The following is a 27,333-nucleotide window of genomic DNA, read 5'->3' on the forward strand; positions in this document are numbered from 1 at the left end:
CAGACCATTAGGCAGGTGAAAGGATGGTTTCATCAGATCCCAAGGATTCCCCAGGAGTAGGCCCCTGGGAGACCTCTCAGTGCCTCAGGACATAGAACTGGACATTCAGGAACAGCTGATCAAAACAAGGTCAAACTGACTCGTGGTTGAATTTTTCAAGTTTTTGTTTGTTTTTGCTACTTTCCTTTTCCTGTGCATTTTTTCACTTCTGAAGTTGTTTTGTGCCATTTGCTAGGTAAGGAAGGGTGGGTCTCCCAGGAGAACAACTCTGAAAAAACAAAGAAGTAATCTTCATTGTAAAGAATCTACATGGAAACTATTATTCCTTAGTCACCCGCTTCCTTCCTGGGAGTATGAGGACTGCAAGGGCATCCAGGGGCCCTGCCAGTCATTCTTACTGCCACCAGCCTGCCTACATAGCCCTCCAGCTAAGGAGGGGGTGTCGTGTGGACACCCTCCAGGAGAGAGGAGAGCAGCCACCCCAAGCTGGGAGCCATCAGATTTCCACCCCTCCTCCATTTTCCCAGGACTTCCCTGGTGGCTCTGATGGTAAAGCATCTGCCTACAGTGTGGAAGACCTGGGTTCGATCCCTGGATTGGGAAGATCCTCTGGAGAAGGAAATGGCAACCCACTCTAGTACTCTTGCCGGGAAAATCCCATGAACAGAGGAGCGTGATAGGCTAGAGTCCACAGGGTTGCAAAGAGTTGGACACGACTGAGTGACTTCACTTTCACTTCCATTCTCCCCCACCTGCTTCTGCCACCACTCTGGGCCTCACCAAGAGTCACTTGGCTAAGTGGGGTCTTTGTTTTTTGTTGTTGTTATTGTTGTTTAGTTGCTAAGTCACATTTGACTCTTCTGCCACCCCATGGACTGTAGCCCACCAGGCTTCTCTGTCCATGGAATTTTCCAGGCAAGAATATTGGAATGGTTTGCCATTTCCTTCTCCTGAGGATCTTCCCAACCCAGGAATCAAATCCGCGTCTCCTGCACGTGTCTCCTGCATTGCAGGTGGATTCTTTACCACTGAGCCACCAGGGAAACCCCAAGTGGGGTCTGGCTGACTCCCTTGTATTCCCGAATCCTCAACCCCTTCAAATGCACTCTCAAGTACCCAAGCTATCTGTCCTCAGAGAGAGCAGAACTTCAGCAGGCCAAAGGACATGCCTTAATTGTGGGACTTCATGAGCATTATTCTGTAGGTAATCAGGTGGTGTGTGTGTGTGTGTGTGTGTGTGTGTGTGTGTGTAGAATGGGAAAGGGTTTATGAGAGCCAAAGCTCCTGGATTTGCCATTCCCATCTAGGACTCCTGGGGCACTGTGCCAGCAGAGGTAACACTCCAGAATGAGGACAAAATTCCACTGCCCTGCTAGAGAACTGAGGCCTGAGTGGGGGTACTGGCTGGGCACAGGGAGAGGCAAGGCCCTCTGACCCCTGAGCCTAATCTGGCCTCCAGAAGTGAGAATGGCTGAGAAGTGGTTGGTGACTCATTCTTCAAACACTTCCTCCCCGGAGGAATTGAGTCCAAGCCCCAGAATGGCCAGGGCAAAGGCATCTCCACAGTTCCCTAGTCTGGGGAAGCGCTTCTGTCCAGGCTAACTGATTATATTTCCATAGTTTAATAGTTTATATTAGTTTATATTTTATATATTTTATATTACTTTATATATTTATAATAGTTTATGTTTAATAGTTATATTAAATATGACTGATTATATTTCCACTGGAAGGAGGTGGAACTCTAAGGGGAGTACAATAGCTCCCCAGGTCCTTCCCAGGCAAGAGATGCTGCTGACTTCTCCATCTCTGTGCCCTGCTGCACAGCACAGAGTCTGGCACATAGCAAACTATTAATGAATGTGAGAGGAAGGGAGGATGGGAGGGAAGAAGTGTAGAGAGAGGGGGGGGGGGAGAGAGAGTAGAAGATGAGTTGACATGGAAGGGAAGAAGGAAAGGGAGGGCGGGAGAGAGAAGGCAAATGCTAGCATCCAAATAAGCCGAAATCGAGGAGGGGGCTGGACGCTCCTCCTTTCCTGGCTTTCCCTTGTCTCTCTATAACTCCATCCTGCTCCATCAGTGGCCAGAGTTCCCCGCGCTGTAGGGAGGAAAACCCCAGTGGGTCCGCAGGGAACTCCGTCGCACCTGCGGGTCATCCAGCGCCTGAAATAGCTCCTTCAAGCTGCCGCATATCCTCGCAGGCGCCCAGGGATGCGCAGCCCTCTCCGCCTCTCCAGAAAAAACCGCCCTCCCCCAACTCCTATCTCAGTCACTCACCAGTCACCCTACCCCACTGCCACCACCGCCACCTCCAGCCTCGATCTCACCTTCTAGAACCCTTGGAAAGAGGGCAAGGCAGCCACTTGCATTCGGTCCACAAGGAGACCTTTCAGGCCGCTGCGTCAATGAACCTGCGCCTCATTCTAAGGACTAATAAACCAAGCCCTGAAGATGCACGGTGGAGACTGGATGGTCCGATGTCAGCCGCAGAATCTTGGAAGCGAGGCATCGGAGGCAGGCGGCCCAGGTCCAGGCGTTTCTCTGTACCTCGGTTTCCCAAGCTGTAACATACGGAAGGCGAGAAGAGGAGGACTCCGGTTGTTTCAGGTCGGATGCGCGGGTTCTGGACTCGCGCGCTGGGAAACAGACCTTCCTTCTCCGCGCGATGGCGCTAGAACTTAGGTTCTGCCTTCTTTCGGAGGTGCTCCGGCCCCAGACGCGCGAGGGCGCGGACATGCCGTCCTTCCTGAAGCACGACCCTCGACTGGTCATGAGTGATCCGAGAGCACAGCCGGTATCAAGCGCGCCCTACTAGGTCACCAGGGCTCGAGGAAGGCACCAGGGATCAAAGAATCGGGCCTCACTTGCGCCCTAACTTTCCTTCGTGTGGCCTCTCCCGCGCGAGGGATGAGTTGGGGCGATTGAAAATGGATCAAACAGTGAGCCCCACTTATCTGAGGCACTTGCAGCCCAGAACCTTAAGCAAGTCTCGGCCTTCAGCCTGGGGGATCAAAAGTCACGTTTTGTCTTGTAGTCCGGCCCGCCTACACCTACCCTCCGAGGTGCAGAAGTGAAAAATGGGGAGACTGGGAGGCCTACTAGAGCAGGTGGCTCTGAAGGTGAACGAGCAGGGCGCCCTGGGGTGGGGCTCAAGGGGCATGCGGGAATGGGAGATCGCAGTCAGGCTCTTGGAAACGTCGTGAGCCAAGCACAGAAGAATGGAGCAGTTGGGCTCTCGGGATTCCCGGAGATGCGGTCCCAAGGGACGAAGGTCTACGTACACCTCGCGATTGAGGACTGAAGTGCGAGACTGGCGGGGGGAGCGCGCAGACTCCCTACTAGCCAGGGCGCCCCCCCAGCCCCGCCCCACACCTGCGCGACCGCCCCGCCTCTACCGAGCCATTGGCTAGACCCGCCGCCCGTCAGACGAGCCCCCAGGGCCCGCCCACGCCCCCGCCCCCGCCCGGAGCGGCGCCTCATAGCGCCAGGACCACCTAGGCAGCGCCACTCTGTCAGGCTCCCCGCCGTCGGCCGCGTGGTGCGCCGCCCGCCTGCCAGTTACCGGCGTGGGGCCGCCCGCCGCCGGCTCGGGGCGGACCATGCGCCCTACAAGCCCGCCGCCCGCCCGCTGGTTCTGCTTGCTGACCGGAGCCCTCGTCTGCGTCCTCGGCCCCGCGGTGAGTGTCCTCCGGGCAGCCCGGAGTCCTGGGAGCTGGGGGTGGAGAAGGGGTGACGGGAGCCCTGCTGTGTGCTCACGTCTGTGTGGAGGGGATAAGGGGTGCGGAGCATGAGGTCTCGTCTTCGCTGCGCCTGAGACCGGATCTAGACCCGAGGGAGGGGTAGGGTCTCCCTCGCGCCTAGTCCCTACCCGCGCAGCCTGGAGCCCGTTCTGCGTCAGAATCTGGGACACTCGTAGAGGGGCGGCGGGAAAGAGCTGGCTCCAAACTTGCCTTGCGTGTAACGGCTGTGGGTTGGCGAAGTCAGTGAATGCAGGGTCGGGGACTGCGGGCCACTGAAATGGAAGGTCTGGTAGACAGTAGGTTAGGGGGAGGCTGTGAGGGTCGTCGTTGTGTGCTGTGCCCGCCGGAAGGTGTCTGTGGGGCATTAAGTTACTTGTAGGAGTGACATTGAGCAGCAGACCAAGCACTGAGCCCCCCCCTCTCCCCCCCGGGAAGGGGCTTTGGGGATCGGGTGACTGGCAGGCAGACCCTTCCTGTGCCCTCCCACTGAGCAGAATTGAAAGAGATGGAGCCCAAGGTGCAAGGTGGTGGGCAATGAGGATTTGGGGTGGTGTTTATTGGAGAAGGCCAGACATGTGCATGGGAAGGGAGCAAATAACCAAGAAGCAGTGGCCACCCTCTTCCTTGCACTTCGGCTTCATCTCCACATGGGTATGTGTGTGTGTACCCCTGGTACCCATGTGTCCCATGTGTGGATGTGCCCATGTGTGTGCCTAGTGGAGGGGGAGACACTCACCTGGGCTGCCGGGCAGATTCTGGCTGAGGCAGGAGATGCATGGGTCATCTTCCTATAAGATCAGGGAAGACCTGAAGACTACCCAAACCCATTTTACAGATGGGCAAAATGAGGCCCAAAGATATCAGAGCCACACCTATCCCCCACCCATCAGACCTGGACTGAAGCTGATTTCTTTCTATCCCTCCCCTGGAGCTTGAGGAATCTGTGGTTGCTGCTTGGGCAGAGCCTAAAACATGTGGGTTCCAGGTGGCTGGTGGGTGGATGGAGTATATGGGTCATCTATAGTCTCTTCTGTCCCATGAGTATCTCCCTGACCATCACCTCCACCAGGGCAGGAATCTCTGTTTCCATCTCACTAATGTGCTGCACATTTGGGCTGGGATGCTCATTGCTTGTCCTGGAAGCAGACATTATGACAATTGGCATAATTCTTCTCTCACTGATAGCTATGGTGAGACCCACCTTCTGAGCTCTCAAAGCCCCACCAAGTTCTGGCCCTGAAGGCATACTCTGGCAACACTTACAGCCTCTCAGGGTCACAGAGCTTCCAGGCCTCACCAGCAACCCTCTGGCTCTCCCACCCCTGAGCTCTGACCACTCAAATTTTCCATGGATGAACCAGGGATCTTGGGACCACCACTGGCACCACATTCTCCCATTGCTGGAGGCTTCTCAGTCTAGGGGCAGACTGGTTTCAGTGGGGTCCCCTCTCCAGCAACATCTGCCCCCCACCTCCTGAGACAGTTCAAGCCTTGGTCTTGCCATGCCTACCCTCCCCTGTCTTTCCACATCTTACTTGGTTAGTTCCCAACTCCAGCTCCTCCTCCAGACAGCCTTCCCTGATTGTTCCAACCCACTGTGCCCTTCCCACTCTGACCTCACTCTTTAACCCTAGCCTGGGGCTTTTTGACCATCCCATGGGATCAAGGCCTAAGGTGTCTCACCCTCCCATGTGCCCTACAGCCCAGTGCAGGGCTGGGCCCGCAGAGGGAGGAGAAGGGACTCACCCAGGAGTCGATGAGAGCAGACTGGAATGAGGGGCCCCTATTTCCCTCTCTACTTCTCCCTTCTCCACACAAGCCACCACTTGCTCCCATACCAAATAGACACCAGGCAATCCTGCTTCAGCCAGACTCAGGGAAGGGGGGTAGTGTGTTATCAGAGTCATAAAATGGCAGCTGCAAAGTTCAGTTTGAAGACCCAAGGCCGTATCACTCCTGTTTATGGAGCCCTGACCTCAGCCTGAGAAGAGGAAATTTCTGAACAGGGAAGCCAAAAAGGAAAGAAAACCTCCAGTGTCTCAGAAGAGGAAGTCTTCCCCAAGGCCACCCTTCAAGCTTTCCATTGCCCCTACCCCCTGGAGAGTAGGCACAGGAGCTCCTCATTGGTAGCAGAACTGCTCAGGCCAGTGCCCAGCCCAAGGGCGGAGACAGGAGGTGTCATAGAGAAGGGGCAGACCCATGCCCTGCCCTGGGAAGATTCTCCAGCTGGTAGCAGAGAGTGGAGCCAGTGACCCAGGAGAACCAGCCCAGCCAGATGTGGGCTGCAGCCTTTCAGAACTGGGGTAATGGTCGCTCAGAGGAGCAGTCAGGGAAAGCTCCCTGGAGGAGGCAGGGCAGTCCCTAAAGAGTTTGGCCAAATGATCCAGTCTTCCACCTGAGACTATGAGACAGCCTCTATTGGCAGGACCAATGGGCCTGTCCCCAGAAGGAGGAGCAAGCCCTCAGCTCCCCCTACCCCGCTGCCCAGAGGCTGGGTTGGCCCAGGGATTCAGAGAGGCCTGGTTCCTCTGACTTCTCTCTGAGACTTAATGGCCGTCTCCTGAAAGCTTCACCTTGCCATAGGCCTCCTGCCCCAGCCATCTGCTTCCAGCTGCTCCAGGAGCTTCCAGGCTACCCAGCAATCCCGGCCCCTAGCCGGCCACCTGTGGTGTTTAGGAAACACAGCTACAGAGGGGTCAAGTCTCCTCCTTAAGTGAGCATGTCAGGTAGGCCTGCCCAAGGCTCCCAGGGGTGGGGGGTGGGCAGGGCTGTGCTGGAAGATCGAGCTCCCATCTGAGGTTTCCACTGTCCCATGCTGCCCTGACATCCATCTTTCCAGACATTTCTAGAGCTTCCAAGATGAGTAGCCTGAGCTGTGTCCTCAGCGCACTCCATGGCCAGTTGACCTGGAGAACATGTTTCCTCTCTGTGGAAGGGCCTCTGTTTCCTCATCACAAAAAGGAGGGTGAGAACCCTTGGCCAAACATGCAGGAGAAATGGGAAAAGAGGCCAGCTCCACCTTGGCTGGAGCCACGTCTTCCTCACCCCACCCCATCCCACCCCATCTCACCCCAGCCTCACAACTGACTATGAAAAGGGCTTGGCCTTCCAGTCAGGACTTCTGTGGTTGAAGGATATGAGAGTGCTGTGTGAACTGTGTGGCAGGTTGTTCCTTCCTCTGGATCCCCAGTCTGGGAGCCTTGTGGACCCTTCTTCAGCTCTCTCTTGTTCCACTTGCCCAGGAGTTTCCAGGGAAGGCAGGAGTCCTAGGCACAGGGGGTGGTTTGTCCTCTTGAGTGGCCAGACAATATGGGGCATGAGGTTCCAGGCCCAGGCAGGTGACAAGTCCTCTTAGGGAGGACTGGATGATGGGCCCTTCCGCATGGTGGCAGCCTCATGGCAATCCAGCCTGAGGAGCCTGCCACTTACAGGGGGTCCTCACTGTGCCCCTCTGGCTGTGGATGCAGGAATGGGGTCTGGGGACTAGACAAAGCCTCATCCCTTCCTCCTTGCTCCATCTTCTCAACCTCCTAGACTCCTCCTTTTCCTGTCTGACCTCCCCAACACAGAGCTGTTCTCACTGTGCCAAGGAAAATGTGCAGTGTGTACAAGCTCTCTCACATGCCTTAGATGTATTTCAGAAAAAAAAAGAAATACAATCTAATCTCTCTGCCACATTATGGGTTTTTTAAAACTTTTATTGTGAACATTTTCAAGCATATAAAAAAACGTAGAGCAAGCAGTATAATGAACATGGAAATGCCCATTTCCGGGAGTGATGTCACCAAAAACAGCAGTATAGGAATTTCCAATGTTTGTCCACTCCAAATTTCTAGATTTGAAAGTTATTAACCATTAATATTTGCACCATTTGCTCTTTTGGTTGAAGTATTTGAAAATACGTTATAGATATCATAGACCAAATTATTTTAAGATGCATCTCTAAAATCAAGGATATTTTCCTGTATACCATCATCACTCCTAATAAAATTAACAGGGATTCCTTAATAGCTGATATTCAATAGCTGATGTCCCCCAGTAGCATTTAATCAAGCATCACAAGATGTGTGGTGATATTATCAGGGGGGAAGAAGGGTGTTGCATTTACTGCAAGGAACTTTCCTGCCTGTGCCATGATGGGACTGTATAGTGAGCTGGCAGGTGGGTGAGGGGAAGAGCAGGGGGGCCTTGAGCAGGTGGGTGGGCAGCAGGCTAGATTTCACCAGATAGGACTCAATCTTATCTGCACCCCTTCTCATGTGGTTCATGATGTGAAGGTCTGTGTCTCCCAGAAAGTGCCTCCGGCCATCTTGAAAACAAGTTCTTCCTGCCCAGGGGAGGGTAAGAGGGGTGAGGGGAGAAGAAGAGGGGAGAGGAAGAGGTCACCAGCCAACATGTCAAGGACTCATGGCTCCAGGTTCTGGTGCCCTGCTTTCTGCAGTTGAGCAGACACCAACATCACCCACGGACACCATGTTTGAAACTGAGTGTTATTTCTGCAGTGGTACCCAGGATGACTTTCAAAAGACAGAGGATTGAAACCTGAGTCCCTACTGCCCCTGCTTAGCAAAGTGACCTCATGGTAACAAAGGTAGTAAAGGCCCTCTTCGTGGTGATCCTCTGCAAAAAAACCTGAAAGGCTTCGTGGGCCTCAGTAAACCTCACAAGAAGGGCCTTTTTATGGGTCCAGGCTTAACACCAAGCTGAACTCCTTTGCATTCTAATAATGAGAGCCCTTATCCTGGTATCACCTTGAACTGCGGAAAGTTCTTTCTTGCCCCAGACCCAAGCTTGTGTCCCCATGTCTCCCTCTTTTTCTTACCCTCAACTCCCCAGCACAAGTTCTCACTCCATCCTCCTACTCCCTAGAGTTCAACCTTCCCCAGGATTTTTATTTATTTTTTGGCTGTGCTGCCAAAAATGTGGCATGCGGGATCTTAGTTTCTGGACTAGGGGTCAAACCTTTGCCCCTTGCATTGGAAGCACAGAGTCTTAAGCACTGGACTATCAGGAATGTCCAGCCTTCCCAAGATTTTCAGAGATGGGAGGCTTTGGACTATTGGCCAAAGAACGTGAAAATACAGGGAGGGTAAGAGAAATTAGACAGCAATAGGGGGCAAAGGAGAACCAGGCCTGAGACCTCTCCTCTGGTGGACACCGCTGCCACTTGTCAGTGGGAAGGACATTCAGGCTGCCTGGGATTCTGCAGGGCTATCATGCAGGAACTAGGCTGGCGTCTGGGCATGTGGGGCTGGGCTGGGACTTTGGCAACAACTGATAACCCTTGTCAATCCCCCTGTGTCATTTACATGTAACTCTCAACACAACCTTGATGTAGGTGGTACTGTCATTGTTGCCACTTCTACAGATGAACTGAGGTGACTTGCTCAAGTTCGCCCAGCCAGGAAGTGGCCAAAAGTCTGCTTCCAGAACTCGTGGACTTAACTAGGCTATGCCATCTTATAAGAGTAACTATTTCTTCCAAAGTGGCTGTGGCATGCCACACGCTGCCCTGGGACTTTAGAGATAGGTTTTAATTAATGAGATGTACACATCAGAAGTGATAGCTCAGGGAATTGTCTCACACATGTGCACCTGTGTAGCCACCACCCAGATCAACCTATGATACCTTCCTGTCAGCCCAGCAGACTCCCTTGTTTCTCTTCCCACTAAGATAATCATCTCTACTTCCTCTTGTGCCCTCTGAAAAGGCGGGAGCCTATTTCTCCTCTTTTCTGTGACCTCTGGATCCCATGATTTACCTCACCTTCCTGTGCCTGCCCCGACTCTTTTCTCCTCCTCCTCCTCTCCTCTCCACCCTCACTTCTTCCTTGACTACAAGATCTGCAACTCCTCACCAGTTCAAAATGAAGGGGACATCCAGGAAACTGGTTTGCGGTCTTATGTACCTTTGATCACACTGTTTTCTCTCTGAGTCCTCAGTTTCCCCGCATGACCCTTTGATGCTCCATTATTTCAGTGGTGGTAGGGAGAGGCTTAAGTAAATCGTGGGATGTAACATGGTAATGGGAGCCTCTGCTCTCTCTGCTCCCTTTCCATGGCTTTTTCCAACTATCCCTAGCAGGAAAAAAAAAAGAGAGAGAGAGCCCTCCTTTGACAAACCTCGGAAACACAGATCATCCACGGTGGCCCCCAGTGCTTGGTACCTTACAGGCAGGAATTTCTCCTGTTTCATCGATTCCAGCCTGTTGCATTTTAGATGCTTTCAGAGACTAGCTGCTCCTCAGAGGGACTCACATGCCCCCACCACCCTGCTTCTGTCTCCCTTGGCTTCTTCTGCCATAGTTCTCTGGCCCTGGGTGAAGCAGGGGCTTCCCATCCAGGCCAGTATCTGTGGTCTCAAGCTTCCCTTGAGGGGAGTTGGGTATGGCCCCCAACACCTGAGGTGGGCTCACCCCTCTCTTGCTAAGCCCCCAGCACCTAACAACTAGAACTCCCAGCATCTTCCCCCTTTGCCCCACCACCTCAGCCTTTACCCCAGATCTCAGGGGGCCCCATTAGGAGGAGAAAGCAAAGCTCTCTCCCAAGCCCCTTACTGTGGGAATAGACAGGAAGGGGCGTCCTGAGCAGGTGGAATTAACAAAACATGGCTAATCCAGACCCCCAGCCAGACACTCAGGACTATACTGCAAATCCCCAGGCAGTTACCTCCCACATGCAGCCAACAAAATGGCAGGAGACACAGGATCAGAACCGCAAAGATGCTAGGGACTTCTTCATTCTTGCCTGAATCCCTTCTTCTGGGCTCAGGTATGCCTGTCACAGAGAAGGTATTGGGGAACTAGACTGGGCTGAAGCTCTCATCTTAACCCAACTGCAAAGTGAGGGCTTCCCAGGTGGCTCACTGGTAAAGACTCCACCTTCCAAGCAGGAGACACAGGTTCGATTCCTAATCTAGGAAGATTCCCCTGGAGAAGGAAATGGCAACTCACTCCAGTATTCTTGCCTAGAGAATTCCATGGACAGAAGAGCCTGGTGGGCTACAGTCCGTGGGGTCGCAAAAGAGTCGGACACGACTGAACAACTAAACAAGGTTGGACTGCGTTTGAGCCCCACTTTCTCCTCTCCACATGAAGTGGCAGGAGACAAGTTAGGAGATGTAGGCAGTGGTGGGGTTTGGAAGGGTTGGAGTGCCATTTTGATGTATGGGCTTTGACTCCTAGGACCATCAGAGATTTGATGCAGGAGAATGAGAATGAAGACACACGGTTTACAAAGATCCCTCAGGTTGCAGGTGGTGAGGCTGAAAGCTTCTGCACTAGTCCAAGCAGGGACTGATGAGGCCTGGCCCCTGTCCACATCTCCAAACTTGTTTCCTGATGCTTCCAGCACCCCTTACTGAAGCCACATCAAACCTCTTGCAAACGTGACTGTGTTAGGCGTTTTCCTGCCTCTGTGCTTCTGCGCACACTGTTCCTACTTTCTGGAATGTCCTTAGTTCAGTTCAGTCAGTTCAGTTGCTTAGTCGTGTCCAACTCTTTGCAACCCCATGAATCGCAGCACGCCAGGCCTCCCTGTCTATCACCAACTCCCGGAGTTCACTCAGACTCACGTCCATTGAGTCAGTGATGCCATCCAGCCATCTCATCCTCTGTCATCCCCTTCTCCTCCTGCCCCCAATCCCTCCCAGCATCAGAGTCTTTTCCAATGAGTCAGCTCTTCGCATGAGGTGGCCAAAGTACTGAAGTTTCAGCTTTAGCATCATTCCTTCCAAAGAAATCCCAGGGCTGATCTCCTTCAGGATGGACTGGTTGGATCTCCTTGCAGTCCAAGGGACTCTCAAGAGTCTTCTCCAACCCCACAGCTCAAAAGCATCAATTCTTCGGCACTCAGCTTTCTTCACAGTCCAACTCTCACATCCATACATGACCACTGGAAAAACCATAGCCTTGACTAGAATGTCCTTACTCCACCTCTAATTATCAGACTCTTACACAACCTCAAAGGCCCACTACTGCCCATTCTCTGTGAATCCCACACACCAGCTATATCCCTTCCCTGGGGCCATAGAGTTGGCTGTATCTGGCTGGGAATTTTCTAATTTTGTGTGTCTGGAGTGCAGCAGGATAATGAGGATGTTTAGAATAGGAAAATATATAGAAGAGGAAGTTCAAAGTCTGCCCGAATTCCTCAGTGATAAGGCTAGAGGAAGCTGCCCTGGCCCTGTCCTCCAAAGGGCAATGGTTGACCAGATGGCCCGAGGCAAGCCCACAGAGAGGGATTGATGCTGTCCAGACCAGTGGCCAGAGACTTAGGTCCTTTGGGAAATGTGCATTGCTGACTGACCTCTGGTCCCTCTTTGGGTCTCTATTTCCTCTACCATTCTCCAGATGGGGCCCAATACTTGGCCGTGGTGAAAGCAGAACTCCTCTTCTAGACCACCTCCACTTTACTCAGAGATATCCCAGGCGACCCCAAGGGCTCCTGCCCTGCTTCTACATCATGCCTCTCAGGAGAGACTCTGTTACTGTGCTTCTGGGGGAGCAGAGTTGCCTAGAGAAGTTAACCCCGCAGTCTGCACCCTCAGAGAGTAGCAAGCGGAAACTGCCAGGAGCCCTGAGATGCCCTCAGTGATTAGAAAACAAATGTGTCCTGGCAAACAGCAGGGCCATAGCCCAGGCTTATGAGGGCTCAGCAGGGACTTCCCTAGTGGTCCAGGGAAGACTCCATTCCCCATGGAGGGGGCCTGGGTTTGATCCCTGCTCAGGGAATAGATCCCACATGCCACAACTAAGAGTTCACATGCTGCAACTGAAGATCCTGTGTGCCAGCACTAAGATCCAGTACAACCAACTAAGCAAATAAATTTTTTTTTTTTAAAGAAGGTTCAGCAAATGAGGGCATCCTTTGTCCTAGTCTCAGAGCACAAGTCTGGACTCTTGGTTACAGGGACAGAAAACTCAACTGGCTTCAGCCATACAGAAAGGTATTGGGTCATGTTGCTGGAAGCAGGGTTGGTTTCAGGCATGGCTGCATTCAAGGGCTCAGACAATATCCAGAGGATCCCATTTTTCTCCATCTCTTTTTCCTGCCTTTAACATGCAGCTTTCATCACTGGGTTCTACTTGGCAACCAGGTGGGAGCAGTAGTTCTAGCCCCTGCATCCTCTGAGGTTTCCAGTCCAGTGGGCAAGAACAAATCCACTTACCTAATTGCTTAATCCGAGGTCCCAGGAATGAGCTTCCTGGCTCTGAGGAGTGAATTGGACCATGTGCCAGGCACTATGGCCAGGAACACTAACTGACTTAAGTCTGGTTACATGTTGATCCCCTGAGAGAGGGTTCATCAGAACCTATGGACTAGGAGTGGGGAAAGATGTGATTTCCCAGACAGAATGAGGATATGCCACCGGAGGAGTTGTAAAGAATGATAGAAGGCAGTAACTCTGATGTCTACTACTTACTATCCATCCTGCTTTCACATGGAGGAGTGCATGCTCATTTGCTTCAGTCATGTCTGACTCTTTGCAACCCCGCGGACCTTAGCCTGCCAGGCTCCTCTGTCCATGAGATTTTCCTGGCAAGAATACTGGAGTGGGTTACCATGCCCTTCTCCAGGGGATCTTCCAAACCCTGGAGTTGAACCCGCATCTCCTGCGCCTCCTGCTTTGCAGGCAGATTCTTTACTTGCTGAGCCATTGGGTTTAACTAAAATTGGTTGAGGGGGTGATGGGAGCTGAAAATGTGCAGAAGAGGCAGGCTAGGCTGGGGAAGCACCAAAAGGCAGAACACACCCTGTGACTGAGGACAACAAGCTTGGAAGGTACCCTTGGGAGAAGTGTGCTCCAACAAAGCAAGAAAGACCAATGGTGGGACACAAGCTGGGCTGGCTAAACCCCAGATTCCTCTTCCAGAGTCCACCTCCGGGATCCTTCTGGCCACCCTTGTTCCTATGCCCCAGCAGGATGAACCAAACACAAATCCCTTAAGACAAAGCTCCATGAGAATCTTCGACACTTTGGGGAAAGAGGGGAAGCATGTGACCCAGCACCCAGACCTCACTCACCCATGAGCCATTAGCATGAAAGCCACACAGAGAACGTGGGTTCCATCTCAGACTGTTAACTCTACCGGTCAGTTAGGGTAAAAATATTAGCTGGTAAGTCATTTAAAGGACTTCTCTGGTAGCTCAGCTGGTAAAGAATCCGCCTGCAATGCAGGAGACCTTGGTTCAATTCCTGGTTCAGAAAGATCCCCTGGAGAAGGGATAGGCTAGCCACTCCAGTATTCCTGGGCTTCCCTTGTGGCATAGGTGGTGAAGAATCCACATGCTATGCAGGAGACCCGAGTTTCATCCTTTGGATGGGAAGATCCCTTAGAGGAGGGCATGGCAACTCACTCCAGTATATTTGCCTGGAAAATCCCCATGAACAGAGGAGCCTGGCAGGCTACAGTCCATGGGGTCACAAAGAGTCGGACACAACTGAGCGACTAAGCACATATGTCATTTAAAAGCTAACATATGGAAAGTAACACAGATCTATTATGGAGCATGATACAGTTGTTCATATAACTGTTTAAAAGAAAAGGTATGAGATTTAAGATTGTGGTCCCTCTTTGGAGTCACGTGCTTACAGTGGGACTGACTTGTCTAGAGCAACAGTTAAAGTCACACCCTTGGTGCCTAGGGGCCAGACAGGGATCTCCTTAAAAGAAGGAAATAAGGGGAACCCCCAAAACACTTGTGCTCTCCCCAAAACCCTACTGCAAGAAGCCTTAGAGTCATCAGGGGCGGGGCCTGAAGTCCATTTGGTCCATAGGGAAATTGAGGGCCAAGACCTTGTTCCAGGGTGAGGGGGACAAGCTGGAAGAGACACTAAGAAATTCTGATTCTGGACAATCTTGCGGGACTCTCCCCACAGCCATGTTGGGGACTGTGGCATTCTTCTCCCTGGGCAGAGATGAGGAAGTGGGGTGGCAGCCACTTCCCTAATGCCAAAGAGACTGGCTGAAACTGCCACCAGCCCAGTGGTTCCTTTACTGAGGCCTTTACCACACCTTTCTCCACAAGACCTGACTCCCAAGACCTGTTTTTTCCGGCTATTCTTGGGCAGCTGTCATCCCTACTCACATGTCTGCCCCAATGCCAATATCTCCCTGGCACACAGGTTTGACTTTACCCTTAATCCCTGGCCAGGGCATAGCAGAGGGAGAGGAAAAGCCTGGGCTTCTTGGTGACCTCTGCGAGAGGAGGCCTGGTTGGATCATGAGCCATTCTAGAGGGGCCTCTCTTACTTCTTGAGACTTCCCTCACCCTCACTAGATCTGCTAGAGCTTGAATTATTCAGAAGCTAAGAAGCAGGGTGGAGGGTCTGGTCAAGGAGGACCACCATTCCCTTCCCATACTGGTGACCCAGGGGAAGAAGCACAGGCTCCAGGAATGGGGACAGAGGATGAAAGATGGAGCCAGACTCCTGGACTCCTCCCAGGCCTGGCTCCGAGAACCAGAAGACAGGGTCCAGCTCAGAACAAGGTATTACCTGCTGGGCCCCACTCATCCACAGAGACTGAAACAGGGACCCGGGGCTCCCAGCCTAAGCTGGAGGTCCAGTGGGCCAGCTCTGGGCTCCAAGGAGAGGCCCTCTGACCTCTGTCCAGAGTTGTGCCACCCACAGAGATGGTGTTGTTACAGCCACAGTACTGCTGGAGCCAGCAGGAGGCCACGACAGGGCCCTCACAGCAGAGGGCTTTGCGGGGGACACTGGATAAGAGTTTGGGGTCAGATCTAGGTCAAGCTCAGACTTCAGTCTAAGGCTGAGTTCAGACTGGGGCCTGGGTTCAGTCTGGAACTTGGGTTAGTCCGGTGACTGGGCCTTGCTTAGCCCCATGCTCCTGGAGCTCCCGGACGGACAGGTAGGCTGTGGATGAATGAGGCTGACGGGTCCCCCTCCCTGTCTCGCTCCCCCAGGGCGGCTGGGCGGTGGGGCTGCAGCAGGAAGAGTGTGACTATCTGCGGATGATCGCGGTACAGCACGAACAGTGCCTGGAGGAGGTGCAGCTGGAGAATGAAACAGCAGGTGAGGCCCCTGGTGGCAAGAGAGAACCCTCCTCCCTCCACGTAGCCCACCTCCCTCTCATCGTGAGCCCTGCTCCACCCTCAGGTCGAGGCTGCCTAGCGACAGGGCCATCAGATCACCTGGTATCACCCTCTGGTCTTCACTCCCCAATCTTGTGCTCCCCACGTTTGGCTCAGCAACCGTGGGGTAAGAATGGAAGGAAATAGAGGGCTTCCTTTAAGAGCTGTTGCTGGAGCCAGACTCACAAGGGCGGGCAGGATGTGGAGAAGCAGAGAGTCTGGGAAGTCAGAAGGTGCCAAGGCCGACTGCCTGTGGCGGGTGGGGAGTGGGTGTAGAGTTCATGCCTCTCTGGGAGGGGGAAGGGCTGAAGCAGTGGGGTGCCTGGGCCAGCTCCGGGTCTCTCTCCCAGAGGTCACCTCCCTGAAGCTGGGGTTACAGCTACAGAGCAGCCTGGCTCAAGAGCAGGGATCATTTGTTCTTCCTGGCTCCCCCGTCCTCCCATCTCACTGAGGCTGACAGTCATGAACCCCAGCCTAAGTCCCTCCTCCTGGGCTCTGATTCCCACCTCCTACAGCACTGAGTGTGTGCAGCATCACAGACGGTCTTTGCCTCTCCCAGCTCTCAAGGAAGGATGGCCCTCTGTCTCCCAGGGCCCTGAAACTATGGCCCGGGGGAGGGTCAGCCAGACCTGCCTACAGTTTGTACGCCCCCCTGCCCCTGCCTGTGGGGCAGGAAGTCAAGACCAGGCTGCACACAGCTTTGGAAAGTCTCAACAGTGAGATCCAGGATCATGGGCAGCCCGGAGAGGCCCAGACACCAGACTCTAGGCCCCACTAGAGCACCTCCCAGGCCCCGAGGGCGGGCCACCCTTGTGATCCCAATGAGGTCATTGCTGGCGCAGGGTGCCTGTAGGAAGCCAACACTCTGTCACCAGGCAGTCGGCCTGAGATGCAGAGGAGGCCATGAAGGGTCTGTGGGCGGTGAGTCTGCCCCATGATCTTGTGCAGGACTCTGCGTGTTCGTGCACATCTGGCTGTGCACTCCTGGCCCATGTCTGTCTAGGGCTGCATCTGTGCCTCTGGAGCCTGTGTCTGACTCTGAGTGTCTTTGTATGTTGGAGGCATATGTCTGTGTAAGCCTCGACCTGCCTGGATATGTCTGCCTGGTGTGTGGTGTGTGTGTGTGAATGTCTGTGGTATGCTCAGTTGTGTCTATACATGTGTGTCCGTGAGTTGTGTGTGTCTCTCTGTGCCTGTGTTTGCTTATGTCTGGTTCTTCCATGTTCAAGTAAGCATACCTGGATGCATGTTTACATGTGTGTCTGTGATTCTATGTGCCAGGGAATGCTTGTCAGCGAGTGTCTGTGCACACACATCTGTAGAATGACACAGCAGAGGCTCCCACCCTGCCTCGCCATCCCCCACCCAGGCTGAGCTTTCTTTCCCATTGAGGTTGCAGCCCCACTGTGGGCACGCATAGCCAGCCTGGGCCCTGGGTCTCTGTGGGCCTGGTGACATGTGCGGTGGGACCTGTGTGGCCTCCCTGGGGCAGACACACAGAGAATACTCCCGGGCCCAGCTCACAACCACAGTAGCCCCAGATGCCCAGCATTTTCTTGGCTGTCACCCCCTCTCAGCTTCCTGACCCTGCTCTCTCCTGCAGGAAGCCTCCCTGACCAGGTACCGGCCCCTCTTCCTTGGCTTCCCCCAGCCCCACCCCACCCGCCAGCCTGTGCCCCAGCAGTTCACAGCCCAGCCCTGGTGGTACTGAGATTCCTTGAGGCCAAGTGTGGCCGCCCCGGGGGCACAGAGCCCAGGCTCCCTCCTCTCTGTGCCACTTCCGGTGAAGTTGAGCTCAGGACACCCAGTTCTGAATCCATTCCTGATCCGGGTGGCCACTGGAAATCTAGAGAGCCTGAAGCCTGGCAAGAACCCAGACACAATAGCAGGCCTGCAAACCAGGGCATGCCTAGCATTGTTAGGGCTATCCACAGACCAGCCAAGCAGAATTCCCAGAGAAAGGGTCTTGAGTCCTCCGGACCAGGCAGAGGGCAAGCAGTTTGCCGGAGACCTGGAGCTAGTTGTGTAATGGCTCTGTCCCTCAGTTGTTTGTCTGTAAAATGGGAGGGTTAAATGAGTTCTTAGCGTAAAGAGGGTAGAACAATGTCTCCCACATATAAAGGCTGCATAAGTGTTTGCTGATGATACCATTAACAGGATCTAGCAAGATTTGACTGGCAGCCACATGGCCTCCAGAGATGTGGGCACAGGGATGGAAGAGAGACGGGAGCCCTAGTGAGGCCACAAAAGACTCAGGATAGGATGGGTGGTAGTGGATGGGGTCCCTGAAGCAGGGAGCCTGTGCTCTCTGACCAGGCCCCGGAGATCCAGGTGTTCTCAGCCTTCAGCTGCAGGTGCCCCCTGGCTCCTGCAGCCCCAGAAGGCACCCCTACTCTCCCCACTGCTGGCCCACCTTTGTATCCAGAGCCTCAAGGCTCTTCCCCGAATGGGGATGTCCTTCCGCCTCCTCTTCCCAGGCCCCGTTCTTGGGAACTCGTGAACCTTCGGACCTGGGCTGGGCTGGGTTTGGCCCAGCTGGCGTTGACTTTGGCTCAGGGGTTGGGTTTCCTGAGTAAATCTATGGGACTGGCAGTGTTGCAAAGAGACAATTAAACCTCCCTCGGGGGAGGGCATCCAGAGGAGTCCTTGTTCCTCAGGGGCACTCAGACCCTGAACAGGCAAGACCACAGCACTGGCATCTGCCTATTCAAGCGGACCCCTAGAGACCCCACTGTGCAGGCTTCACCAGCCAAGGTGAACAGGTGCGCAGTGGAGAACACAGCCTGTGATACAGGGCTTTATCCGAATTCACTCCCTAATCACCAGCCTCTGTCACAGTTCACAATTTTATTGGATTGGAGGCATTTGTGTTGTTTTATGGTGGGCTTCTCTGGTGGCTCAGATGGTAAGTAACACACTTGCAATGCAGGAGCCCTGGCATTCGATCCCTGAGTCAGGAAGATCCCTTGGAGAAGGGAAGGGCTATCCACTCCGGTATTCTTGCCTGGAGAATCCCATGGATAGAGGAGCCTGGTGGGCTACAGTCCATATGGTAATTTGGTGTTGTTTTATAAAGACTCCTCAAGAACTAGATAAACCCCAGTATATTCATCACCCTATCATACCCAACAGCTCCTTTTTATAACAAATATTTTCTAATGCTTCCTTTACTATTCTAAAATGAAACTTAGGACATACACCTTTTTTTTAATGATGTCCTAATTATAACGTAAAACAAAAATAGAATAAAGACATATATAATAAAATACTGTGTACACATTCCAGCACAATCACACCAAAAGATAAGAAGACAGAGTCTAAAGGTTGTACCTATAAATATAAATTCTGGGAATGTGAGAGCTTTAAATGTAGATTGATATATACGCTGGTTGCATCACGGACCCAGGTTTATGGGCAGCATTGCCATAAGTAACGTGATTTTCCAAAACATTGAACAACTCTTAGTAAAGTTCAGAGCACAGCAAAGCCCAGCCTTCTCTCCCTTTACTTGGCTGCTTCTTTCCTGGAAAACTTGTACTGTCAAACCCATACAATAAGTGCCTTGTGTTTATCTGTAAAATGGAGTAAGAGTCTAGCCTCTGGTCATTACAAAAGGTTTTCGTCTGTGCAAACGCCCAGCAACTCATTTGAGAGTCCCAGACACTACACAACTCACCGTTGTGCAGGACCGCGCAAAATGCCGGCCTGGCATCCCTGTCGCCTGTGTGTCGAATGCTGGGGAAGCCCCTCCTCACAAGCTCTGCTACAAACAAACCCCCTCCACTGTTCAAAACACACAAGGGGAGCTCTGTCTCTCACCAAAAACCGTGGACCTGTAGTTATGCCTCCTTCTCCTCCCTCCCTGTCTCCCCTCTCAGACTGGAGGCTCCTCAAGGTGGGAGCCTAGACAAGGAGGAAAAGAGTGGGTGCCTGTGGGCTCAGGACCAAGGCTGGAGGCCCCTGGTGACTACGCTGACCCGTGTGTCCTCTGCCTTCACCCCACAGGCTGTGGCAAGATGTGGGACAACCTCACCTGCTGGCCAGCCACCCCTAGGGGTCAGGTGGTTGTCTTGGCCTGTCCCCTCATCTTTAAGCTCTTCTCCCCCATTCAAGGTAAGAACCTCGGTTTGAAGGGCGGGAGTTGGGTGGCAGGAGTAGAGGTGGCTGGAGTGAGGAATCACCTCTCAAGGAAGTGAGAAGGCAAAGGAGGTGCTCAAGGGGCTAGAACAATTAGGGGTGTGGGGGGCCTTCCTGGAAGAGGCTGCATTATTAGCTCTCTGAAGGGCTCATGGGATCTGATTAGCTCTTCCCAGAAAGATAAGCATGTGGGAAGGGCTCACTAAATATTTGTTCAGCGATTGATAACTGATTGACAGTTATGACTCCCATGTTCCCATTTTGGGGGGCTGGTCTTGGTTCATTCTTTCACTACCTGGAGGCAATGATCTTCCAGACTCTGCGAAACTGGCCTTTCTTGCACAAATTGTCAGGTCCTGCTTAAGTGAATGTGCACATATATGGCAGAAAAGAAAAGGGGGGAACCTCTTCAGGAAATGGGCCGTCTTGCTACTGAATAATTAAAGGGGCTTAGGGCACATAGTCAGTCATGCTTTCATTCAGAGAATGTTTGTTAAACACCTACTGGCTTGACCGGCACTGGGCTGGACAAACGCAACATGGGTCAGAAGGATAAAATGCTCTGTGTTCAGGGAGCTCATGTTCTAGTTGGAGAGACATTTAGCAAGAAAGCACATGCAAATATTGTAAGTAGTAAGCAGTGCTGGGAGAGAGAAGAGGCAGAAGCAACCTAAGGCAGCTGTCCTGGCGGCCTCTACAAGGAGGTGATACTGGGACTACTGTCTGAAGACCTGGGCTGGGAAAGAGTCTCAAAGATCCTGGCCGGGGAGCCGCTGAGAGGATCCACAGCCCGTGATATGAGCCCTGAGGAAACTCAGTGGAGGCCACGTGAGCTCGGGGGAGGGAGGAAGGAACAGGGCCCAGGCGGGCCGAGGCCTGGAGGGCTGACAGGGCGTGGGCTCTCCCTGTGTTCACTCAGAAGCCATGACGGAGGTTGTGCAGGTGACGGACACAGTCCAGTTGGGGATTTTTAACTGATAACTGCTTTCTGTGAGAAGAGAGGATTCTGGGAGTACAACCCCAGGGCAGAGGAGAGATGCTGATGGTTTGGACTTGGGTGGACAGCAAGTCAGGGGAGGGAAGCAGGAAGGTGGGGGAAGAGGGAGGGAGAGATCCAGCGTGCCCCGCTCAGGTGTGTGTTTGATGAGCTGGGGGAGGACAGAAGGAGGAGCAGGGCTGGGGTGAGAAGGGGTGGTGATGGACAGGACCTAGATAAGAATTGAGAGGATGAGCAAAAAGTCTCTCTCTCCAGGTGACCTTTCCCCCTCTGGGCCTATTTCCCTATTTGTAAAGTGAGAATGGGAGGGGGATCAAATCGTCTCTGTGAGGCAGTCATGTTTTGTTCCCCAGTGCTCAGGGATGCGTGCTCAGCGGTCAAGAAGATCTGGGTGCTGTCCTTGAGGGTGGCCTCCGTGACATGCCTCAGCCACAGGCATGTCACAGTCCAGGCCAGCACCCTGCTAGCCCAACCCTCTTCCAGGGGGACCCAGCACCTGGGCAGGTAGGAGCTGAGCTCCCTGGGGCAGCTCTCATCATGCTCCCTTCAGCAGAGCCTGGCAACCAGCCTTTCTTCGGATCCCTGGAAGCACCCGCTAATTGCATTCCACTCTGACACTATGCTAATTGCATCCCTCCTGAGGCTCCTCCTTCTGTCCCTGCTGGAATTGAGAAGGCAGCTCCTTCACTTGAGAACCGGAACTCCAGCCCACCATCTGGCTAACACGGAGGCCGCCAGCCTCACTGGGGCCCCCACCAAGCCCTCGGGCTGATGAGAGAAGGCAGATCTTCCTTAGGTGGAGTCAGTTAACTGCTCACTGAACCCACCATGTGACAAGCTGAATAGGAAGTACACTTTACCCCTCGGTGTCCATCAGCCAGATGCCCTTGTGCAGTGAGCAACCCGCACAGCTATCCTTGGTGACCTCTGAAAATGATGGTGGGGAATAGGAGACTGGGTTAGGGGCTGAATCTGTAGGGGAAAGAGGGTGTGTTTTCCTGGGCAACTAGATGAAAAAAGTGTAACCCAGGAAACTGGCCTAGCCCAGTGCCGCTTCCTCTGCAAAGTCCTTCCTGCCACAGTGGCAGGAAGGAACCTCACAGTGGAAAGAGACCCAGCTGACTGCTCCTTCCTGGAGATCCCCCCACCCCAGCCATCCCTCAGTTCCCTATCCAGAAAATGGGGTGACAAGCACCTCCTTCAAATGGCAGCCAGAAGGATTCACAGAAATAGTGAATAGGGAGTTACCTGGGATGCTCTGAGCACACGGCAAAGTTTCAAAATATTAGACGTGCGCAGTGACCCTCCCCAAGCTCAGGCTAGCTTGACGCCTCCCGCCTCCTACAGCTCTGCACCTGGACACCTGACCTAAGTCCTCAGTCACGTCAGTGCAGATGAGGGTCAAAGTTACCTGGGAAGACTGTGGGGACCGCACCTGCTCTACCTTGTATCTCCTATGTGGTTTTGGAAAAGTGACCAGCCTCTTGGAGCTTGGCTCCCCAACTGTGATAATTGAGGGGCTCCAAAAAGATAATGTGCCCGAAGTGCTCTATCCAGTATACCTGGGGAAAGTTCTCAAAACGTCCGTGGTGGTGATGGTGATGGCGATGGTGTTGATGGTGGCGCTGACGGTGGTGGTTCAGGTGAGAAAGCAGCTAGAAGGCAAGGATGTCAGGAGCCGTCTTCTTTCTCAGTTCCTCCTCATCACCTCGCTTCATCTCTTTCCCTAGTCTTTTCTCCTCCCACCTTCTTTCTCAACTTCTTACCTCTTCCTTCTACCTGTTCTCTCTCCTCTCATCCTCTCTCCCTCTCCTTTTTCCCTCCTCCTCCTCATCTCCCTCCTCCTTCTCCCTCCCTCCCGAACAACAAGCGAACAACAAGCCTGGCAGGCAGGCTGTCTCCTGGACTCGGTGTCTCTGTAAGCAGTCCTGGGATAGAAGCAAGGGGGCTCCTCTTTGTCTCGCCCATTTCCTATCCAGCCCCTCCCTGCCCTGAAGAGGGGGACCCTAAGGGGTACCCCTCACCTCACATGGCCCATTAATGGTCCTGTCCCTTGGCTACAGCCCTGGGCCTCCAGGGACAGAGGACAGTACACTGCCCCGGAAACCCAGCCTCAGCGGTTCAGCCCCGAGGTTCTGCAATCCTGTGTGGCTCAATTCTTCTCATGCTTGCCATTGCCTGGGCAGGTGCTCCTGCCAGGAACTCCCACTTCTCCATGTGTCAGGACTTCACATCTGTGCCTTTATAAGATGTCCTCCAACTCTTACCCACCTCCTGCCTTACTCTGGTCCCTCTCCAGCAGCACATCTGAACCCCTGGCCCCAGGGTGTGGGAGGAAACCCAGACCCATAGGCCCAGGCAGACTGACCCAGGAGAAATGGGCAGGTCTGGGCCCCTTACCCCAGCCAGAAGGCTGCTGTCTGTACACACGGGACCAAGAAACCAAATGACACAGTAGCATCCATGACCCTGTGACAGGAGTCAGCATTCAGCTCATGCCAAGGGTCAGGGATCAGTCTGTGCCAAGGATCCAGGCTGCCTGTGATCAGGGTTTAAATCGCCCTGAGGTCAGGTTTATACACAGCAAGGGGCAGGAATGTCTGCCCTGTCATCTGTGTGGGAGGGTCCACTGGCGGCCCTGGAGGGCTTCTCCCTGCCCCAGGCTGCCCCATGGTGTCCTGGACATCTACGTCAGAACAGCTGGAACCTGATGCTGCAGTGGGTGGTAGGAGTAGGGCTGAGCCCACAGATAGACAGCCTCCATGCCTACTCCTCCAACCTGCCAGCTCCCACCTCAACCTCTTTCCTCTCCACCCCACCCTCCACCCAGGCCGCAACGTGAGCCGCAGCTGCACCGAAGCGGGCTGGACGCCCCTGGAACCTGGCCCCTACCCCGTTGCCTGTGGCTTGGATGACAATTCATCGAGTTTGGATGAGGTGGGCCTCCATGCACCACACGCACGCACACATACACACACACGAGTGCCTGGGTCTGCTGGCTCCTTCCACTCTCTCCCACCAAGGGGCATGGTTGCCCTCTGTGTAGGAGCCAGGACTCCTGGCATCTGCCCTCCCCAAGCCTCCTCCCTCTCCAGGCGCACATTCCCAGGGGCTCATCCCCTGGCTCCCCTGAAGGGTCCAGGAGGATGACACATAGCAGCAAAGCTGAAGCATCACCCTGAGTCCGCCCACCCCACCCCCTCACAGGAACCTTGCTCCAGCCCTGGGCATGGCAGGGCAGACAGGACCCCTCCCCCATCTCATGCAGAAGGGAAACCGAGGTGCGGGTCCTGCAAGGAATGGCCTCAGATAACCAGCAGCCAGTCAGAGACAGGGCCAGGGCCATTGTCCTCAGTCCCAGGGCGGAAGCTGCCCTGGAGCAGACCGTCAGTGGTCTCTCTAAGGATGTGGAGCCAGAAGCCAGGGAGAGATACTGATGGGGAGGCTGGAATATGACTGGAGTCCCGAGCTAGGAGCCCCTCACAGCTTTGATGTGTGAACACAGTCTGGCTGTCTGTGATGACTTCTGTCCCACTCCCGATGCTCTTCACAGATAGGGACTTTTACTGCTCCCAAGAGGGCAGCAATTTTCTCAGAGGCCTTCAAAGCCCACCAGATCCTCAGGCAGGATCTAAATCCACTAAATCCTATCTAACCACTGGCCTCTATTCCAGCAGGGAGTGGGAGGTGGGGAGGAAGGAAGGGCTGCCCAGTGACCTTGGCTTTGTGTGTGCATCCATGGGGAGTGGGCAGCAGGAAGCCCTCAGCATCCAACTTTGTCCCACCTCCCCAGAAAGGCCAGAATGCCCTCCTCCTGCTAACCCCAGCCCTGACAAATCACAAATTTGTGACACTACCCACCCCTAGTGTCTTCTTTGGGCTTCCCTGGAGGCTCAGTGGTAAAGAATCTGCCTGTCAATGCAGGAGACTTGGGTTCGATCCCTGGGTCGGGAGGATACCCTGGAGGAGGAAATGGCAACCCACTCCATTACTCTTGCCTGGGAAATCCCATGGACAGAGGAGCCTGGAGGGCTATAGTCCATGGGGTCACAAAGAGTCAGACAGGACTTAGCGACTAAACAACAACAGTGTCTTCTTTACCATTGTCTTCAGTGAGGAGGGAGGGCTTCGTGTGAGGGTCTGAAGGGTGAGCAGTCTTATGCCCAAGGATACCAAGCCCAGAGTTGGCCCAGAAGGTCTGCTGGATACATGACTGAAAAGTGAATGGATGGGCCAGTGGAACATGTGGCATTTTTGCTCCTTCACTGACATTTCTCCGTGAAGGAGCAGAGAAGAGTTGAGATCAACCCCCAGCCCCACCCTGGGAAGCAGCCCTGACTCGTCTGTGGAAACCAGGGAGTCAGGGGGTCTGGGGGCTGGGAGCCCCAGGCCTCAGCCTCCTGGTCTGCCAGGGCAGGGGAGGGAGGCAGGATGCATAGGGCACCCCGCCCCTAGGTGAGCGCCCCTCACCCCACCCAAGATCCTCACCCCACTCCCTCTAGCAGCAGCAGACAATGTTCTACAGTTCTGTGAAGACCGGCTACACCATCGGCTACAGCCTGTCCCTCGCCACTCTCCTGGTCGCCACGGCCATCCTGAGCCTGTTCAGGTGAGGACCAGCCCGAGCCACAGGCCTCAGAGCAGACCGACCAGGTCACTCCTCACCCAGGCATGCTGTTCCTCGCTCCATGGTCAGCCCCTATTCAGTCCTGCCCCTGCTCCCCTTCCAGGCCAGCCTCCCCTCGAGACAGCAGGCCACTCAAAGTGTTCCCCTATGTCAGCCTCATCCCTCACAGGGTGCCAGTCACTGGGGGATAGGTCACCAGAGGCCTGTGCCCTGGAAGGAGGTACGGCAAGCCAGGCTGCACATGTGGATAGGATGCCGGGGGACAGGGTCCCCCTTGAGGGCAGGGTCCGCATTCAGAGGCTTCGAGTCCTCCCCTCTCTCAGAGCTCTGGATGTGTTGGATGGGGTGGGGGTCTGAGGCCTTCTTCGGCCTCCCAGATCTGGCCGCCTCCCACAGGAAGCTCCACTGCACACGGAACTACATCCATATGCACCTCTTCATATCCTTCATCCTGAGGGCCGCCGCCGTCTTCATCAAAGACTTGGCCCTCTTCAACAGTGGGGAGACGGACCATTGCTCCAAGGGCTCGGTGAGGACCCATCCAGGCCTGCCGCCCTCTGCTCTGTCCTGAATCTCCTCTTCTCTCTCTCCTCCCTCCTGTCTTCTCCTTCCCCTCTCTCTCCCTGTCTCTTTTTCTCTCTCTCCAAAGATGGCCAAACTCCTGTCTGACCCTGCCTGCCAGTTCCTTGAAAACCACTTCCCTCCCACAGCAGGCGGGGGTGCTTGGCTATCTGGGGGTTCACACACCTCCTCCTGCCGATGAGAAACACCTCTTCTAGGTGAGAAAGGGGACACTTGGTGCCACAGCCCATAACCCCCTTCCCGCCTCCACTGCTAACTTCCCATGGGACCTTAGGGAACTCCCTGCCTCAGTTTCCCCATCATGCAAGGACATTTGAGCTTCCTTCCAACCCTCCTCCCTGCTATTTGCATTCCCAGGGCTCTGCTCACTGTGCCCCCCTTTTTCCTACCCCCATGGCCACCTGGAGCCAGTCCCACCCCACACTGCCCTGCATTTCTTTGTTTCTTCCCCTGCCATCAGTCACTCTGGACCTGCCTAGGGAAGGGAGATTGAGAGCATTTAAAGAAGTCATTGCCCATCACTAAGGATCCATCTCCAGGTGATTCTGAGCCCCTTCCTGAGTGCCTTGCAGCCCTGAGCAGAGACAGAGAGCTTGAGACCAGTCCTGGCTCCTGTCTACCCCTTGTGGTCAATGACTCATTGCCTCATGAGTGACCTCAGAGGTACTGCGTTACTTCAGGGATCAGCAGTACCTTCTCCCCAAAGAGTGAGATTGAAAGTGAATCTCTGCAGAGAGTGATGGTAGAATCTCAGTGTCTCAAGGTAGAGGGAACACCAAGAGGAGCCCCCTGGCCATTCCCAGAGTGCCTCAGATGACCCCGCCTGGGAGCTGGGCTCAGACCCGTGGGACATGAGCCCCAGAGTCTAGGGAGCAGCCTGCAGCCTCCAGCGCACTTGTTGAGGATAATTGTGGCTTCCCTATTCATTAGCAGCTCTGTGAAGCTTTTCTAAGGCAAGAAGCAGCACAGATAATTGTCCTGTTAAAGATCTGAGTTATTCTTGCTGTCAAGCAAATGGGGGAGGAGGGGGGAACGGACTGCCTATAGCAGGAGGCACCTAAGTAAGACCTGAGGAAGGACTTTCCAGCCAGGAGAAGAGTGGAGTCTGCTCTCTGAGGATGCTTCAAAGCCAAGGGCACAGGAGGGAATGGTGG

General features: G+C 54.1%; 1 protein-coding gene across 1 annotated transcript in view; it reads left to right on the forward strand.

The window, feature by feature from the left end:
- The first annotated feature begins 3,493 nt into the window (after positions 1-3,493).
- VIPR1 (vasoactive intestinal peptide receptor 1) overlaps positions 3,494-27,333 on the forward strand; it is a 33,107-nt gene continuing 9,267 nt past the window's right edge. Inside the window, exons 1-6 of the mRNA XM_055557951.1 lie at positions 3,494-3,677; positions 15,669-15,777; positions 19,842-19,949; positions 23,801-23,907; positions 25,476-25,579; positions 25,994-26,126. Coding sequence (XP_055413926.1) covers positions 3,600-3,677; positions 15,669-15,777; positions 19,842-19,949; positions 23,801-23,907; positions 25,476-25,579; positions 25,994-26,126 — 639 coding nt within the window. The 5' untranslated portion in view covers positions 3,494-3,599. The remainder of the gene's footprint in view (positions 3,678-15,668; positions 15,778-19,841; positions 19,950-23,800; positions 23,908-25,475; positions 25,580-25,993; positions 26,127-27,333) is intronic.

Source organism: Bubalus kerabau, chromosome 20 (assembly GCF_029407905.1).
Source record: "Bubalus kerabau isolate K-KA32 ecotype Philippines breed swamp buffalo chromosome 20, PCC_UOA_SB_1v2, whole genome shotgun sequence".
Taxonomy (NCBI): Eukaryota; Metazoa; Chordata; class Mammalia; order Artiodactyla; family Bovidae; genus Bubalus; species Bubalus kerabau.